Source organism: Lynx canadensis, chromosome A1, assembly GCF_007474595.2.
Source record: "Lynx canadensis isolate LIC74 chromosome A1, mLynCan4.pri.v2, whole genome shotgun sequence".
In the NCBI taxonomy this organism is placed as follows: Eukaryota; Metazoa; Chordata; class Mammalia; order Carnivora; family Felidae; genus Lynx; species Lynx canadensis.
The window spans coordinates 11107463-11126521 of NC_044303.2; the positions used below are offsets into that span (position 1 = coordinate 11107463).

Sequence of the window (19059 nt, forward strand, 5' to 3'; positions counted from 1 at the left end):
TCTGTCCTGAGAACATTATTTAATGCAGCTATTTGCAATTCAGTGTGACCAGTGCTGTCTCTATAAATTTCATATAATTTGCTCAGACATTCCAAGTAACTTCTATGGGGTTTTCTTCTAGACATTGTATGTTTACATACTTTTGTAGTGCCTTAGTTTCTTAATACATTAAAAATACCATCTACAAACAAGAAACATGGTAAACCAAGCCCATACATCTATAGTAGAGTGAAAATAACTTTTTACTATCTTGGGCAGTAATAATTTTTCTGGAAAGGAAGCAGGTGAAATTCTAGTGCTTCAACACTGATTCTAATGCTACAATTCCATCAAAATCTATTTAAAACGTAGAAGTGAAAAACGTAAGCAATTAAGAGTAAAAACAAATTAACTGACGTTGGATTCACATTAGTGTTATTCAGTGGTTCTTAAATTATTCTCCCGTGGAATGTGGTGTTCCACAAAATAGACCAGGATATCAAAGTCATATAATAAAGATCTTTTCCTAATTTGCATGAAAAATATAATACACAGATTTGTATAATTTTAAGTTTTTGTAATATTCTTAAGCCTCTGGTATATGTCATCACTGATTGCTATAATCTAGCACTAGTACGATATATGGTCCAGTAAAAAAATTGCATTTGGATTACTTCCACAGATCAACATTTTGTGGTAGTTCATAGACAGTAACCTGACCCCCCGGGGCTTGGCCACCTGAACTAGTTTGAAAAATTAAACTATCAATGAAGTTACTTTAAAATTATTCACTAAACACACCACTCGGAGCAAGTCAACCTTGTTACTGTAAGATACGGAATGACTCCACCGAGTAATCATTCAAATATTTATGTAAAGTTTCCTTCTTTGCATTCAGCAACTATAATAAAATGCTTATGAAAAATTAATGCATTCCCTACAGCATAATAGACAGTCTCTTTTAGCCTATTTATACATAAAATGCCAAAATAAACATTAAGAAAACATTTGCAAAGTACATTTAGTATTCCCCTCTATCCCCTCCCCCCCAAAGCAAAACACCAGTATGAAATAGTTCTGTGATTCTGTGCAATTCATCTCCTCAAGCTCCACAGTACCTAGCTCATCTATGATGGAAGAATATGATCATTTAAATGCAACAAGAACATCTTTGTAAATGGGCCTGCCCCCTTTCAACAGCAACACAGAGCTAGAATTCATCTCGCCATTGGCTCTGCTTCCCGTAAATGAAGGAGTTGAGTAACCAAGAAGCCAGCTAGACCTTCCTCCCTTCCTGAGCTTTGAGGGCCAGGTCTTTGCAAATTCCACCCTTCCTTCCTGACAAGCCTGGACTTTAACAGTAACAGGGCAGTAACAGAGAGATGGAAAAAACACACACATCCACCCAGTGCTGACCTTTCTTCTCTTCTACGATGGTCTCGATGTATTTGCCGTGGAAAGTATGTCCAGTAGATATAATACCAAGAATGGCTTCATGATGACTTTTTAATGGGTAAAAAAAAATTATGGCTGAGGTTTAAAGAATACTGTTGACATTCTCTATGGAGAATGTGGGTTACATCTAAGTGAGTGAAGCTGCTAAACATTGTGAGCTCTACCCAGAGACAATTAGGGGACAAATGTAGGTTTATATCTCCTTTCTGGGTCTGTAGTAAATGACAGAAGCATGTAAATCTTCCACATAGGTGTTTTCTAAATAAACTTTTTTTTTATTTTTGAACAGTTTTTAATCTACAGAAAGCTTGCAAAGATAGTACAGACAGTTGTCCTGTTCCCACACCCAGTTTCTTTCATTAACATCTTACGTTGCCATGTACATTTGTCACAATAAGAAACCAACATCAGTGCATCATTATTAACTAAATTCTGGATTTGTATTTTATTTTATTTTTTCACAAATATCTCTTTTCTGTTCCAGGATACCGTCTAGGATACCACATTATATTTAGTCATCGTGTCTCCTTAAGTCCTGTCCAGACTTACACAAGTATTTTTAAATTACTGAAATATGATAGTAGATGGTTGGGGATTTTATTACACATGTGATAATTAAGCAGAATTAACCTATGTGAAGGACTCCAAATTCTGGGTTTTTTCCCCTTCTGGGAGGAACCCCCTTCAGTTCCCAATTCAAAATATCTTAGATGGTAGTGATTAGAGAAGTATCCTTTTTTGTGCTTGGGTAGCTTAGAGAGAACTAGTAAATTACCCCTTGACATGCCGTAATTTGCTTCGTTCCCCAAATTTACCACTGTTATATCCACAGGAACAACGGGAAGATACGTCGTGGCTGTGGATATTACAGTGTTGGGGGGAGCGAGGATAGGGTCTCTTTTTAAAAAAATAATTCGATATTTTTCAATTAAAAACTGATGGTGACTCGGTTCACAGGGCGGGCAGAATGCAATAGCCTATTGATACTTAACTTCTATTAAACCATAGCTAGCGACAGTGTACAATTTTGTGTATGTACATATAACCATAATTACAAGACAGCAAGAAATAAGGCTCTCAAGAAACAGAATCTGAGGAAGGACACATAATTGTTCTGTTCAATCTTGGAGCTTCTTTTAAAGGTGACAGTGGAAAGTCCCATTGACAGGAAGCTCTTCAACTCCCATTGCTCTAGTTTCCTTTATAAAAAGAAGTTAAGCCTCGCCTGCTTAACTACAGAAACATTTTAAGTTAACTAAGGTTTTCCATTTCTCCTGCCACTTCCCGGCTCAAGCTGTGATCACTGTGTGCCTGGAACTGTTGCAGTAACCTCATTCAATTCGAGAGTGCGTGTGTGCTTGCGTGCGTGTGTGTGTGTGTGCGCGTGTGTGTGTCTGTTCTGACCACCTCTGTTGGCACTGACCACCTCTATTGGCAAACACCCTTGGTCTAACCTACACATCACTGCTGGATTAAACTTCCCCAACGTTTCTATGGGCACATTTTCCTATTCAGAAATCTTTAGGGGCTTCCCATTTTCTAGAGAAGAAAACTGTAATTTTTCAGACTAGCATTAAGTAACTCTCTGATTTAGTTCCAGCTTAAAATTTCCAACATTATTTTTCTTCTTTCTGATATACCCAAGTCCCTGCACCAGCCAAATATGTCTTCTTTCGGTTCACTCAAAACCTTCATTAAATTAATCACTGTAATTATTATGAACAAACAATTATTTTGTGCCTTCATTACCATAGGCTTCCTGCCTTGAGTCTTTGCTTAGCTTTCTTCTTGACTCTTGTCTCAAATTTATCCCCTTTCTAAAAAAGGCCCAGGTAAAATCCTACCTTCATTTCTCTTCAACTCTCACCTACCCCCTTCCTCTAGTGATCTCCGTCCTGACAACTTGCAGGGTCTACATGCACTCTCAGTATGTTGGTTTACCTACCCTGGTTGTGTTTGCTATATGCATACTTATGTAGTGTCCGTGCCAAGTGCAAACCTCACCAATTAAACGATTTTTTATTCTTCTTCCATGTAACATATGATGAATATTTTCATGTCATTAGATATTTTTGAAGTGTGATTTTTAATGGTTTCATAGGTAGTCTGCCTCACATTTCACATTGTATTAAGATATGTAGTTGGAGGGGCGCCTGGGTGGCGCAGTCGGTTAAGCGTCCGACTTCAGCCAGGTCACGATCTCGCGGTCCGTGAGTTCGAGCCCCGCGTCGGGCTCTGGGCTGATGGCTCGGAGCCTGGAGCCTGTTTCCGATTCTGTGTCTCCCTCTCTCTCTGCCCCTCCCCCGTTCATGCTCTGTCTCTCTCTGTCCCAAAAATAAATAAACGTTGAAAAAAAAATTAAAAAAAAAAAAAAAGATATGTAGTTGGACATTTAGATGTCCCGTTTTTTTTCTATAATATAATGCTGTCCTGAACATTCTTACTCATCTCTAATTATGTATTTGAGATAAATTCCTAGGAATGGGCTTCTTGAGAAGCATTTATGAAGTTCTTGATCACATTTCCAAATTTCCTCCCGATATGTTGTGCCAACTTTTTTCTTCTATCAGCAGTGTTGGAGATGCCTATGTTATCATTGTCTCATTGGCACCGCAGGTCATAATTTGCCTGTAAGAAATCTTGTCGGGGGGCACATGGGGGGCTCAGTCGGTTAAATGTCTGACTCTTGATTTTGGCTCAGGTCATGATCTTACAGTCATGAGACCAAGCCCCACGTCAGGCTCTATGCTAGCACGCTGGGTGTGGAATCTGCTGGAGATTCTCCCTCTCCCTCCCTCTGCCCCTCCTCCACTTGTGTGTGGGCTCTCTCTCTCTCTCTCTCTGTCTCTCTCTCATATCTGTTTGCCATCTGTTTGGTCTCCTTTGGAAAAAAATGTCTGTTTAGGTCCTCTGCCCATTTTTAGTTGGATTGTTGGTGGGTTCTCGTGTTGAGTTGTAGAAGTGTTTAATACATTTTGTATGTTGACTCCTTCTCAGATATGCAAGTATCTTCTCCCATTCAGTAGGTTGCCTTTTCATTTTGTTGATGGTTTAGTCCCACGAGTTTATTTTTGCTTTTGTTTCCCATGCCCAAAGAGACATATCTAGAAATACGTTGCTACAGCTGATGTCAGAGAAATTATGTCTATATGCTTCTTCTAGAAGGTTTGTGGTTTTATGTTTCCCATTTAAGTGTCTTTAATCCAATTTGAGTTTATTTTTGTGTAAGAAAGTGGTCCAGTTTCGTTCCTCTGCATGTAGCTGTCCAGTTTTCCCAGCACCATTTATTGAAGAGACTCTTTTCCCCATTTTGTATTCATGCCTCCCTTGTCACTGATTAATTGACCATATAAGCGTGGGTTTCTTTCTGTACTCTCTATTCTGTTCCATTGATTTATGTGGCTGTTTTTGTGCCGGTACCATACTGTTTTGATTACTACAGCTTTGTAGTGTATCTTCAAATCTGGAATTGTGATACCTCCAGCTTTGTTCTTCTTTTTCAAGATGGCTTTGGCCAATTAGTATCTTTTGAAGTTCCATAAAAATAGTATCATTTTCCTAGTATTATTATTCTAGTTCTGTGAAAAATGCTCTTGGTATTTTGATAAGAATTTCATTGAATCTGTAGATTGCTGTCAGTAGTATGGATGTTGCAACAATATTAATTCTTACAATCCATGAAGATGAAATATCTTTCCTTTGTGTCTTCTTCAATTTCTTTCATCAGTGTCCTAATAGTTCTTTCATATCCTTGATTAAGTTTATTCCTAGGTATTTATTCTGTTTCATGCAACTGTAAATGGAATTGTTTTCTTATTTTTCTTCCCTACTTTGTTATTAGTGTGTAGAAATGCAGCTGATTTCTGTGTATTGATTTTGTATCCTGTGACTTTTCTGAATTATTTTATTGCTTCGAATAGTTTTTCAGTGGAGTCTTTAGGGTTATATATATGTATGTATATAGCCATACCATGTAAACGGTGTGTATATAGCCATACATATATGTATATGATATGTATATATCATATGTATATGGTATCATGTCATCTGCAATTAGTGACAGCCTTACTTCTTTCTTACCAACATGGACGCCTTTTATTTTTCTCATCTGCTTGCTGTGGCTAGGCCTTCTAGAACTCTGTTGAATAATGGACATCCTTGTTTTATTCCTGATCTTAAAGGAAAGCTCCCAGTTTTCACCACAGAGTATGATGTTATCTGTGGGTTTTCCACGTATGGCCTTTATAATGTTGGGGTATGTTCCTTCTAAACCCACTTCATTAAGCATTTTTATCATAAATGATGTCAAATTTTGTCAAATGTTTTTTCTGCATCTACTGAGATGATCATATGATTATTTATCCTTTATTTCGTTAATGTGGTGTATCATGTTTATTGCTTGGTGAATATTGAACCAACCTTTCATCCCCAGAACAGAATCTTTTAATTTTAATGACTTTCAGTTTTCAAATTATCATGGACTTTGCTCTTGATTGTGTTGCTTAAGGAATCCTAGGCTGACCCAGAGTCACAAAGATTTTTCTCCTACGTTTTCTTCAGAAGTTTACAGTTTAGGTTTTTTATAGTATGATTTTTTCAGTTAATCTTTGTACATGGTATGAGATGGCAATTGAGGTTCATTTTTTTCCATGATAAGTAGCAAAACATCATGAATCTTTCCAGAAAAGGAAATTGGAATAACGTCGTCTCTCAAAGGACATGTTTGTTGTTTAAAAAAGAGGGGAGTAGTTTGCCTTCAGGTGATAGACAATAATTATTGCTGCTGGTTCTTGAGTCTGATTTGGAGCCTACCTCAGATGAGTGAATGAAATGATTATGGGCCAGAAAACCATACATTATGGTTACATTACCACTTGGGTTGTTTGTTTGGGAGCTAGGCTTGCTTATTTCCCCTAAACAATTAATGTGATTGTGTCAATTAATGTTTTTATTTCTACAACAAGCATTTTTGAGACCTAAGGAGTACAAGGCACTGTACTTCTTGGACGGTGTGGGAAAATAATTTCTCTGCAGTCCATGAATAACCTGTGTGCAATTAACATCTGACTTCTAGAATGAAAGGAAGTCAAAGTAATTAACTTTCTTGAACCACAAAATTATTATATAAGGAACATCTGTAAACATTATTAAGATTTGGCCTCTTGGGAATGTACTCATAAAGCTTGTTAAGGGAAAGGTGTGATACATAAGAAATATAGCTTGGAGTTATTTGTGAAATGAAAAGTATTTCAGTAATTGCCAGAGCCACCAAAGCCTTTTTATCACCTCTTTTTCTCTGTAGGTCATCAGCTCAATGAGCTCCCTTTCTGAGTACTGCCTGCCTTCCATTCTGCGTACATTATTTGACTGGTATAAAAGGCAAAATGGCATTGAGGATGAATCACATGAATACAGACCAAGAACAAGCAATAAATCAAAAAGGTACATTTCTTATGTGTAGGAATTATGAGGATCTTTTTCTTTCTTTCTTTCTTTCTTTTCTTTCTTTTCTTCTTCTTTCTTTCTTTCTTTCTTCTTTCTTCTTTCTTCTTCTCTTTCAGAAACATAAATCAAAATGGGATTTATGCAGCATCTAAATCTTCCTGCCTATGCATGGATACCTAGCAGGTGCACATGGATACCTAGCAGGTGGCACAGGTGGCCCCTTGTCTAGCAGTGGGAGTGCTAGTCACTGCCACTTGTCACAGGTTGAAAAGACACACTCAGCCTTATTTTGACATTGGTGGGGCAGGTGTAAAGGGCCCTAGATTCCCTTGCTACTTTCCTGAGCCCTCTCTCTTCCAGTCTGCACCTAAAAGCAGAAAGGCTGTAGCAGGCCCCACATGGTGCTGCCTAGTCCTTGTTAGGAACTTTGAGTGCCTGGTGTGCCGTCATGGGAAGGAGGCTGGACAGGACCTTAGCAGTAGGCCTGGAGGTGCCATCCATGAGCCCTGTGACTTTGGGCAGCTCACGACCTCTCTGTACTTTAGTCTCTTCACTAGCGAAACAGGGAAGTCAGATTACCTCATCTCGAACTTCCCTTGCAGCCGACATTTGTATTATTCTGTGCTCCCCCTTCTCTTACGGATTTGAAAAGTGGAACTTGCTGCTACATGAACCCTTTAGCAACCATAAAATTTAAGATTCTTTTACTGTCAAATGAAGGTGCCATCCCCCCAAAGTTTACATAAATCTATGGAATTCATATGTTTGAAATATAAGTAAATATAAGAAGTTGACTATATTTACCTTTTCTTAAAAAAAAGATTATTTTAAAAACATCTCCATATGAATTGATGGTGCACTTTTTAAAACAGTAAAGACAGAAATGAATCATTCAGAAAATCAGATATTAACTACTTCTTGTGAGTGATATACGTCTCTCATTATTTCTTGACACTTCTAATGCTTTTTTAAAAATATCCACTTCTCAATGTCATGAAATGAATTACATTTCATCCAAAGTTGTGATTTCATTTTATAACATGCTTGAGTTTATGCAAGATTCAATCATTTGTTAATCATTTTGTTTGGGAGAGAAATTAATAACTTTTTATATTGAATCTTTTTTTAGTTGAAGACAGGGAATTTTTTATTAAGATATAACTTATACCTGGCAAAATTCATTCTTTTAAAGTGCGTAATTCTGTGTTTTTTAGTATATTCACAAGGTTGTACAGCCATCACCACTAATTCCAGAACATTTCATAACCCTGAAAAGAAATCTCATACTAATTAGCAGTCTCTTCTCACAAATATTTTTTTGATATATCAAATTTGAAAGGTAAAGTCTCAATTCTAAAATTGGTTCAGACTGTGAGATTAATAAATTAATGGTATCATTTTATTATTCTTCCCGTATTACATGTTAGTTTATGAGTAGATATTAAACCTTTCCTTGGGGATGAAGAATGGGGCAGTTTTAATTGAATTAAGTGAGTTTTAGTTTTGTTTCTCTGTTTTGTCATAATTTAGTTACTAAACCTAGATTTTCCATGAATTTATTTCTTTTTGTATTGAAAATATTGAAAATGATTATATATATAATATATATATTATTTTACTTTGTGTGTGTGTGTATATATATATATATATATATATATATATTTTTTTTTTTTTTTTTTTTTAAGAGGCTCCATGCCCAACATGGGGCTTGAACTCACGACCCTGAGATCAAGAGTTGCATGTTACAGACTGAGCCAGCCAGGAACCCTTGAAAATAGTATTTTAAAATTCACGTTACTAATTGTTTTCAGGAGATCAGAGTAATTGCCAATATCAAATATAGCATCAGGACAGTGAAATTTGACTCAGCAGCATTTAATTAGCATTTGGACGTCCAAAATAAGAATGTGTATTTGGGAGAAAGCCAAAAGAATGAGGGTATCTAGAGCATGATGTAGGTAATAATGAGAGTTTCTGTTACTAGGGAAAAAAAAAGAGGAACTTTAGAGAAAAGCACAAGCAACCGAAAACAGTTAAGTGTGACAGATGTGTACTAGGGTTACAATTTCTAAGATTAGTATAATATCATCATTTTGACTGCCAAATAAATTTGTCAGATGCTGCTGGCTCCTGGCAGTTAGACCTCAAACCAGCAATAAAGTTGAATTCATTATTGGAAAAGTATAGGTCTTACTTTTATTTGAAAGCATAAATTGGCTCATTAAATAAAATAGAATCCGGGGTTTAAAGTTTTTTTCCCTGCCAAGAGCTGCTACTTTCTCAAGGTCCTCTGGCCCCTTTTAAAGACCCTTATTGGCCATCCAACACAACCATTTTCTCTCTATTGCTGCTGGCCATCTTTGAAAGTTCTCCTTCCTTTCGGTCTTCAAACATCTTGTTTACTTATTCCATGCTATAATCTCTAGGTCAGGCTTGATGAATGTTCTTTTTTAAGGCAGTTGGATGTGTTTTCCTCTCCTCCAGCTGGCAGGAGCTCTTCCAAGTTCTAGTGGGTCTTGAAGGACTTCAGATAGATGGTTTGGCCCAGTGCTCTCCCTCCTGGCAAGACTATTTGTAATAATCGTGAATGAATGAGCTCCTACCCTGTCCATACATTTCTCCTTGAGAGTTAGAGCTGCAACTTCCCTTGCTAACCCATTCTGTCACTCGCCAGCCTTTACTTGACTTGTTTATGGTTATAGAGCTTCTCCAGAAATTCTTTTTTCTATCTTACATATCACCTTCCTTTCTTCTCATTCCCGTTGACTGAAGCAAAAAAAAATACTCCATATTTAAAATATTCTTGGGGTGCCTGGGTGGCTCAGTTGCTCCAACTTCAGCTTAGGTCATGATCTCACGATTTGTGGGTTCGAGCCCCGCGTCAGACTCTGTGCTGACGGCTTAGGGCCTGGAGCCTCCTTGGATTCTGTGTCTCCCTCTCTGTCTGGCACTCCCCTACTCATACTCTGTCTCTCTGTCTCTCAAAAAGAGACATATTTTAAATTAAAAAAATTTAAATTTAAATCTAAATTAAAAAATTTAAATAAAAATTTAATAAAATTTAATAAAAAAATTTAAATAAAAAATTTTAAATTAAAAAAAATATTTTTTTAATATTCTTGATTTATTTTGAAAATACCTGCCTGACAAGCCCAACTCTGGTCCTCCTTTCTCATTGCTTTTACTTAAAATTGCAAGGATGGAACATTTACATGTTTGAGAGACTATGCTAAACATATTACACGCTTTATCTTATTTGATACTCAAGTAAACCTTTCTGTAATTGCTATTATCATTCCCATTGTGTAGATGGAACAGTTACTGGTAAATAGAAGAGGCATCATTTTAACCTACGACTGTTCCACACCAAAGCCAATGCTCGTAGCCACTGTTCTGTGCTAGAGTCTCAGCCATCGTTTAATTTGTCTTTCTTTGTTCCATTCCCAGTCAGCCTTCAGTTAGTATGTTAGATAAGCAGAACCCGGGGTGGGGGGGTGGGATGGAGGTAGACTGACATTTCTGTCCTTTGACAGTGTTTATTCAGCTCCCTGACTTTTGAGTGAGTTCAAATGACTCCACTTTGCTTCTTTCTACCTCTTCTTCTACCTGCTTTATAACCATTCTCTCTCCCACCACCCCATTCACTTTTTTCTTCTTTCACAAACTTCAAGTGGCAGAAGGTCACGAGGAAAGAGGCATGGAAACAAAAGAGAGAGAGAGAGAGAAATGGCTCCTAAGCTTTCTCCGCCCTCCGTAGTCCTGCTGTAGCTGATCATGGTACTACATCCTTATTATTCTCTACGTTGTGTAGCTTCTTTCATAGGTGCTTCTCAATACATACCTCCAATATGACAGCCCTGCCCTGCGTCTGTATCTGTTCTAGAGATGATAGGATTCCAGAAAGTTACCTTGGAAGAGCCCACAGGATGAGCTTGTAGACTCACAGATAGCTACTCAAGTTGACATGGCTGAAAAGTTGAAATTTGAAGTCAAATATTCTGATCCTGTGTTAGTTCACTGCACCTCACTGGTAACAAAAAGCATTAGCATATATTTACCCCTGCAATCTTGAAATAGCAAATCTGGTTTGCAGTCCACTGGGAATGAGCCCTAGATGTCTGGCGAATTGTAGCACTCCGAGAATTTTTTCAGTGCCACTGAATATGAATATTTTAAATTTTACAGTGATGAACAACAGCGTGATTATTTAATGGAAAGACGGGACCTCGCCATTGATTTCATTTTTTCTTTAGTATTAATAGAAGTTTTGAAACAGGTCAGTAATTTAATGTTTCTTTTAGATAAGGTTTATCTGAAAACTGATGTTTTTAAAATCTAAGTTTTAAATTGTCCATGAATTTCAAATATTGGGTCATATGAATTGTGTTTATTGATTGCTAAGGATGACAGAAGTACTATTACTGATGTGATCTTTAATATTCTCTTCCAAGTTAAAGCGATCTTTTTTTTTCTTTTCAGATTCCACTTCATCCTGTAATAGACAGTCTAATACATGATGTTATTAACTTGGCTTTCAAGCACTTTAAGTACAAAGAAGGGTAAAGTAATTTGTCTCTTTAGAATTTTGAAGAAGTTGGGCACTTAAAACTAAAACAAGTTTGCTCTTTTTAGATGACCAGGGATCCCTAACTCATCTAATCGTATCTTATTTAGGTACCTTGGTCCTAACACTGGAAATATGCACATCGTGGCAGACCTGTACGCAGAAGTCATTGGAGTGTTGGCACAAGCTAAGTAAGTGGACGTCAGCCCTTTACCGTCAGATCTTGAGCCCCTCCCCTATCGCAGCCCAGCTCCATTCTCAGGAAGGGACTGTGTGTGAGCTTACGGAGAGCTAAGGTCTTTTTTTTGCTATGGGTTTCATGTCTCTGAAATTGACTAAAAGCGCCCTCGAGGCAAGTACCAAGTCTTTTTCAATTGTTTTCTCCCCTACCTTTTTTACCCGGCATTTGGGCCAGGGGCTACCAGGAGTCCATGAGTTTCAGACTACTGCATCAAAGAAAGAACCGGACGAACCAAATTGTTTTCCTCTCTGCCACAAATATTCCAAAGAAGTTTACCACTTTGAGGAGTCTTGTTTTCTGTATTCCCTGAGCGTGTAGCTACGATATCTATCATCTGTGAATGGGAAAATTCCATTCTAGAATGTCCCTTTACTATAGAGCTTACTTAACTCAGCTGAGCTAAAAATGTCCCAGACTCTGTCATGGAAACAAGTCGGGGGAAAATTCTCATTGCTAAATTTATCTGGCCCCATAACGCTACTTAGCAGGCTAGAACAAAGTGGTGTTAGACCATTACCAATAATATACTTCTTCCAAAAGTGATGTCACACCTTATTCACCCGTCTTCATCTTACTCAACCCCGAGGCACATCAGGCAAGATCCCGAATGCCTAGGTGAGGCAAAATGAGCCAGAGACATAATGCGAATCCAGGCCAAGAGTTGAGCTTAAAGCAACAGTGATGCCCTGATGCTTATGAAATACAATCTTCAGAAAGAGATTTTTATCTTCAAGAAGAGATGGCGTTTCCTAACTTAGTAGCATGGAAATACCCAGTTATCAAAAAACAAAAAGTTCTGAAAATGTGTACTCAGCAACCTTACCTAGCCAAACATAGACAAGAACTCAGGCAACAGACCCCCACAACTCTTCAGTGGGACTTACTTACTCTAACCCAGTTTATCCATCTCGGGTAGCTATTTTTTCGAACCCCTAAAACATCGCTGTTGGATGGAAGAGAGGTAGACACACTGATGCCGTGAGAAATATCAAGCTCAAAGACTGTCAACAACAGAGAGGAAAGAAAAAGTAACCAAAGCACACTGAAAAAACTACAGTGTTACCTGGGCCATTTTGCATGAGATCATATCACACTTTTATCGTAGCCCATTGTAATAATTGTGGTTCATGAGTCATCAAGAAAAAAAAGCATAATATATTTTTTATTGCAACTAACAATAAAAGTATTGGCATTTTTAAGGGATAAGCTTCAATTGCCTGGCAGCTTGATTCATATGTATGTACCTCGTTCCTATAAAAGATCAGAAAAATGAGTTATTGCTATGTGTTCGGCTGATTTGTGTCAAACCCTGAAAATCTCAACGTATTCCTGTGTAATTCCTCTTGGTATTATCTCAGCCCTATTCTCTTATACTATCGTTTGGAAAGTTTAATTTGCCAAAAAATGGCTTTTGTGTTTTTCTTAGTTTTTGTGGATTATGCAAACAATATTGGTTTCCTTAGAATGACCTTTCTTAGCCGCATCAGTTTTGAGTTAGTTATGAATGAATTGAAAAACAATGTCATAAGCAAGCAACACTCTAAGGCTATAGGAATTTCCATATTAAGTCAGATCTATGATCCACCAGTCCAGTGTTTTCTTGCCAACCGTGGTTTTTTTAAATTTCCATGATGTCAGTATTTGTCCTAATTCGGCAATAGCCAAGTATGTGAAATGTCTCAATTTGGACAATGTTCCAGTACTTTCCACTAGTAAGAGAACCCTTTGGCCAGTGAGTTCTTACAGTACCTGCAGTAATGTATAGTAATCACAGTGCTGTATTCTCACCTAGTTTAGTGTATAGGTAACCTTTATTGATAGATGATACAATCTTCAACTAGTGTCATAATCCAAATTATCACATTACTCTTTCTCATGAGTAGGCCAGAAGCATTACTTTGTCATTGCCTTAGGCAAGTACTGTTTCCTTTGTTCTCAGTGGGGGAAAAAAGGATGTATGCTTATCTACTACAGAGTGGTTATCTTTTTTTTGTTTCCCAAATAAGCGAGTAATGTAACAGTTCTAATTTTAGATTTTATATCTAGCCGGTAATGCATATGAAATATTGTCTTTACTCTGACTGTAGTTGTTAATACTTAGTTTTGGTCTTTAAGTTTTAGCACAATCACTGTTTTTAATCTTACTAGTGCTAATGCACTTAACTCCTACCGGTAAGGGGAAAAAATTTTGCTGGTTTGTGATATTTGCCCAAAGCGTTGACTTTTTCAAAGTCAGTTTAGTTAAGATTAGATTTTTTTAGAGTAAGTTTTTTTTGGTTAAAATCTGGTATATTTATTTAAATAGTCATAATGGCCTCTAAGATTCATAGATTTCAAAATGGCTTTCTCTTTATGTGATATAAACACGATGTACATATTCTTATACTCTTTTATATGTACTAAACATTTTAAAGCAGTTTATTTTCATACTGCTGTTATAGTAATCCAAAGACTGAGTAACGATTTAATTACTGTATTTACTAAAGACAGTACTAAACACTAAAGGCATAGTCATTGAAAATACATTTATTTTTTCCTAAAATTATTTTAGGGGAAAATAAATTTTAAGTGCAAATAGATTTGGGTATTTTCTTATGCTAAAATAGTATATTTATGTCATTTGGGACTTTTAAAAGCAAAAGATAACCATATTTATTCTTAAATGAGAAATAAATAGACTGTCAGCCACCTACTTGTGAGAATGTGGAACTAGTAAATTATACAGACAACCTGCCCTCTCCTACCTCTTCTTGTTTTAGTCATGGATTAGGGATGGAAAACAAACTTTCTTAAGTATCATATGGTCCTTAAAACAATATAAGTCTAACCTATTAGATTACTTTTTTCCTTTTAAACTCTCACATTTAAAATTAAAATCACTGAGGGGTACCTAAGTGGCTCAGTCGATTCAGTGTCTGACTCTTGATTTCAGCTCAGGTCATGATATCACAGTTCATGGGATCAAGCCCCACATTGGGTTCCGTGCTGACAGCACAGAGCCTGCTTGGGATTCTCTCTCTCTCCCTCTCTCTGGCCCTCCCCCACTGTCTCTATCTCTCAAAATAAATAAACAAACATTTAAAAAGTCATTAATAGGGTTTTTTTAGTGTTTGGAAATGACTTGAATAAACACATAATTTTTAAAAACCAGTTGCGAATTAATAAATTTATATAATCTTGATTGAAAGTGTCCCTTCCATTGCTTTGCCACGCCAACTCTGCCTCCCACCCTTTCTCGTTGCTGCATGAAGTCTCATCCTTTACCTCAACTCAAATCCCCCCAAATCTCCTCTGATTTTCCAGCTGGAAAGAGCCCTTTCTCCTCGCCTTGGAGCCTCTTTAAGTGTATTATTCACATAAAAGGCAATGTGAAATGAGAAAGTGATCTAGTCTAGCATTCCACCTCCCAGAAGGATCAGCAAGATTTGAGCAAAGGGTCAGATACTTGTGAACGCACCTCACAAACTATTATTATTATTATTATTATTATTGTTATTATTTGCATGACTCATGGCCAGTTCTACATCGTTTTATATTCCCAAACAAACTATACACTGTTCTTAGGGCAGCAACTATATTTCATAGCTCATGAGCATGTAAGGCAGCTGGAGTATGGTGGAAATTCCTGGACTTTATGTCAGAAGACCTGGGTTTGAGTCGTCTTTGTCGTGTCGATCTTCCAAATCTGTTTCTTCGTTTGTAAAATGGGAATGCATTCACTGCCTGCCTCAATGGGTTTTTGTGAAAGTGAAAGGAGTATAATGTGCATCAAATATTAAACATCTTTTTTTAATTTTTTATTGTTTATTTATTTTTGAGAAAGAGAGAGAGACGGAGCACAAGTGGGGAAGGGGCAGAGGGAGAGGGAGACACAGAATCCGAAGCAGGCTCCAGGCTCCTAGCTGTCGGCACAGAGCCCGACGTGGGGCTCGAACTCGCGGACCGCGAGATCGTGACCTGAGCCGAGGTCAGACGCTCAACCGACTGAGACAACCGCCCCTAAAATATTAAACATCTTACAAATATACCTTATTGTTATTCCTAGTCTAGACCAGTGCGTCATAACCTTTGGCGCATCAGAATCACCTATACGGTTGGTTGAACGAGATTACTGGAATTTACCCCCAGAGTTTCTCATCCGATAGGCGTGGCATGGGCCAGATTAAGCCTGTGCCTCACAAGTTCCCACACAATGCTGCCGCTACTGATCCCGGGGCCACACCTTGAGAACCACTGGCCTAGACATAACATAGCACGGAGATTAAGCACTGGGACTCTAGAGCCAGACTTTTGGCTTGAAACCCTGGCTGCGCCATTTATCAGCTGTGCGACTTTATCACATCAAGAAATCTCAGCCTCAAGTTCCCTTGTCTGTGAAGAGGGTATGATAATAGTGCCCTGCTCGAGTTGCAAGGATTAAATAATGGTGAAGATGAAATGTAGGGTTCACTGAACTGTGCTTGGCATATCGTGGATGCTGGATATCTGCTTGTTGCTGCCATTGTCACCATCCTCGGCATCAGATTGTTTTCCTCCTCTAGAAGAAGTAGAAAAGAGAGATGACCCTGGAATTTGGAGTTTATATTTTCTGCTCCGTTGCCTTCTTACAAACCTTTTTTATTGTGAAATATATGGAGCAAACATGAGAAAAAAAATCCATAAGTTGGTTTAGAAAAATACAGTTTTCACAAACTGTTACCAAATGAGCGTCATGTAACTTCCTGTACCCAAGCCGAGAACTAGAAAATGGCCGGCTCTCTCTAAGCCTCTTACACCGACTTGCCAGTCACACACCTCTTGTACTGCCTTCTGGTGAAACAATATCTGTGTTTACAGCCTACTTTATTTGTCCCAAACTTTCTACATTGAGGTATCCAACGTTGGTGTTTCAACCTTCTCAGATTCCATTACTGGGCCTTCAACTTTCATAATATAATAACCCTCTTTAATCATGCCTCACTCCTAATTGACCTTTTCACATATGTAGAACCACAGGCTGATCGTCTCAGGAAGCGAAATACAATGAGTTTTAGAAGGCTTTCCTTGTTTTCTTAACCAGCCATTTCAGAAGTAGTTTGGATAACTTCTGTGTATATATTCCTCTACCTTAGATACTTGGAAGAACTGCTACTATTTTCCATCCTCTTAGGATCTGTTGTTTTAATCCTATATGATAATGTTATAATATTATTAAATATTAACATTTTCCTTTCAAATAATACAGATACCTTACATTCCTTGCAGACTGCATCTCTTTGATTGTAACATCCCGCGCAGGTAGTAGAAAGCTTATTCGTCTTTCAGATTTGATTTGTATTTTTTCATTAGTAGATTTTCCTTCAACCTGAAAATAATTTTTTCAACAATCATTAACCTAAAACTATAAAAGAAACAATAACAGAAAACTTTGGAAATGGATTGGGACTATGTCTTGGCATTACTTGCTGTCATTGTCAGAAATAGCTGGCCTGTGATATTGCTTAGATGCTTAAAATTGGATACTTTAGGCCATTGGAGTTTGCAAGTATGTGGGAAATTGCTAAGCCTGAGGAAAAGAAGCTTTTTGTCGTGCTCAATTTAAGAGCTAGACCATTTTGAGAGCGTCTAAATAGCCCTGGATCTTCTCCCTGACTGAAGGAAATGTTGAGCATCTTATGAGAATAAGAGAAGAAAGGAGAAGATTGCACTCTTTGCCAAATCCCCAGTATCGAATCCTTACAAAATGACAGCCATGTACTTCACCTGATTCAAAGGAACGCTGTTGCTGTGTCCCCGTCACTCCTAGATGCTGGAGGCCTCCATTACAGTCACTTTTGTACCCATGATTTGAGAAGTCACTCATGTTCTCTTCTTAGATTCCCTGCTGTAAAGAAGAAATTTATGGCAGAGCTAAAAGAATTACGGCACAAAGAGCAGAGCCCGTATGTCGTTCAGAGTATTATCAGCTTGATAATGGGGATGAAATTCTTTCGAATTAAGATGTATCCAGTGGAGGACTTTGAGGCCTCTCTTCAGTTTATGCAGGTAGGTAATGTCTTGGGCAGGAGAACCACGGGGCCCTCACCCTGAGCAACTCCCTTCATCAGAATGATGGACCTGAGTCCAAGTCATTTGCTTGTCAACGTGGAAAGAGTCCTGCCTTTGCCTCAGCAATTCACAACGTGCTTTGTATCCCAGTAATAGGATTTCAGGCAGATAATTTCACTTTCAAACTTTCATATCCTCTTTGCAGGAGGCTGTAGACTGGAATGTCGTATATGTTGACTTTTTTTCTTTTTTACTCCTCAGCTGCATATCGATCTATGAATAAAATGTAGCTGATCTTTTTACTTTTTATACCTGATAGCATTGAGGTGGCTATGTTAGTGTTCATAGGCATCAGAACTTTAGGGAAGAAACTTTTTATTCCTACTATACGAGAGAATCAGGTTTTCTTTTTTAAATCAACCAAAGCATACAGGTGTAAGCGTCAATTACACAGTGTTCCTCATTATGTACTAACAAAAGAATTGTTGCTAGTGTGGATTTTGCAGAACACGCAGCTCTATGAGAATTTATAAAACTCTCTCTGATGCTGCTGTGAGTTGGATTTAGTGAGGGTCTTTATCAATAAAGAGCTTATATATAGGGATTATGAATGGAGGCTATACCACTTCATACCCACTAAAGTGGCTAATAATGAAAAAGACAGACAACAGCAAGTGTGGGTGAGATGTAGAGAAATCGGAACACTCACACACTGGTGGGGATATAAAATCACACAACTTTGGAAAACAGTTTAGCAGTTCCTCAATTGTTAAACCTTAGGTATATATCCAAGAGAAAAATATATGTCCCCACAAAAACTTGAAGGCAAATGTTATTATTCATAATAACATTATTCATTATTCATAATAACAAAGAAGTGAATATAACCCAAATGTTCATCAACCAATGAATAGATAAACAAATGGTGGCAGATCCATAAAGGGAATATTATTTGGCCATGAAAAGGAATGAAGTACTAATAACATGCCACAACACGGATGTACCTTGAAAACAATACTCTAAGTCAAAGCCGTCAGATGCCGAAGGCCACATATTGTATGATTCCCTTTATACAAAATGTCCAGAATAGGCAAATCCATAGACACAGAAAGTGGATTAGTGATCGTATGAAGAGTTGGAGGAAGGGGTATGGATAAGGAGGTTGGAGATAACTACCGAAGGGCGCAAAGTTTCTTTGGAGGATAGTGGAAAGGTCCTAAACTTGTTGTGATAGATGTACAACTATGAATGTACTAAAAGCCATTGGTTTGTACACTTTAAATGGGTGAATTGCATGTTATATTGACTGTGTCTGAGTAAAGCTATTTTTTAAAGAAAGAATATGGGC

The 19059-nt window shown here is 37.6% G+C and overlaps 1 protein-coding gene across 8 annotated transcripts in view; it reads left to right on the forward strand.

The window, feature by feature from the left end:
• The window catches only part of FRY (FRY microtubule binding protein), a 345429-nt gene that overhangs the window by 160919 nt on the left and 165451 nt on the right, over positions 1-19059 (forward strand). For 7 of the 8 annotated variants that reach the window (XM_032593499.1, XM_030308908.1, XM_032593559.1 and 4 more), the window contains exons 4-8: positions 6737-6876; positions 11065-11155; positions 11359-11438; positions 11554-11634; positions 17540-17708. In XM_032593499.1, the coding sequence (XP_032449390.1) occupies positions 6737-6876; positions 11065-11155; positions 11359-11438; positions 11554-11634; positions 17540-17708 (561 nt within the window). The remainder of the gene's footprint in view (positions 1-6736; positions 6877-11064; positions 11156-11358; positions 11439-11553; positions 11635-17539; positions 17709-19059) is intronic. The other variant, XM_032593583.1, reaches the window with a different exon arrangement.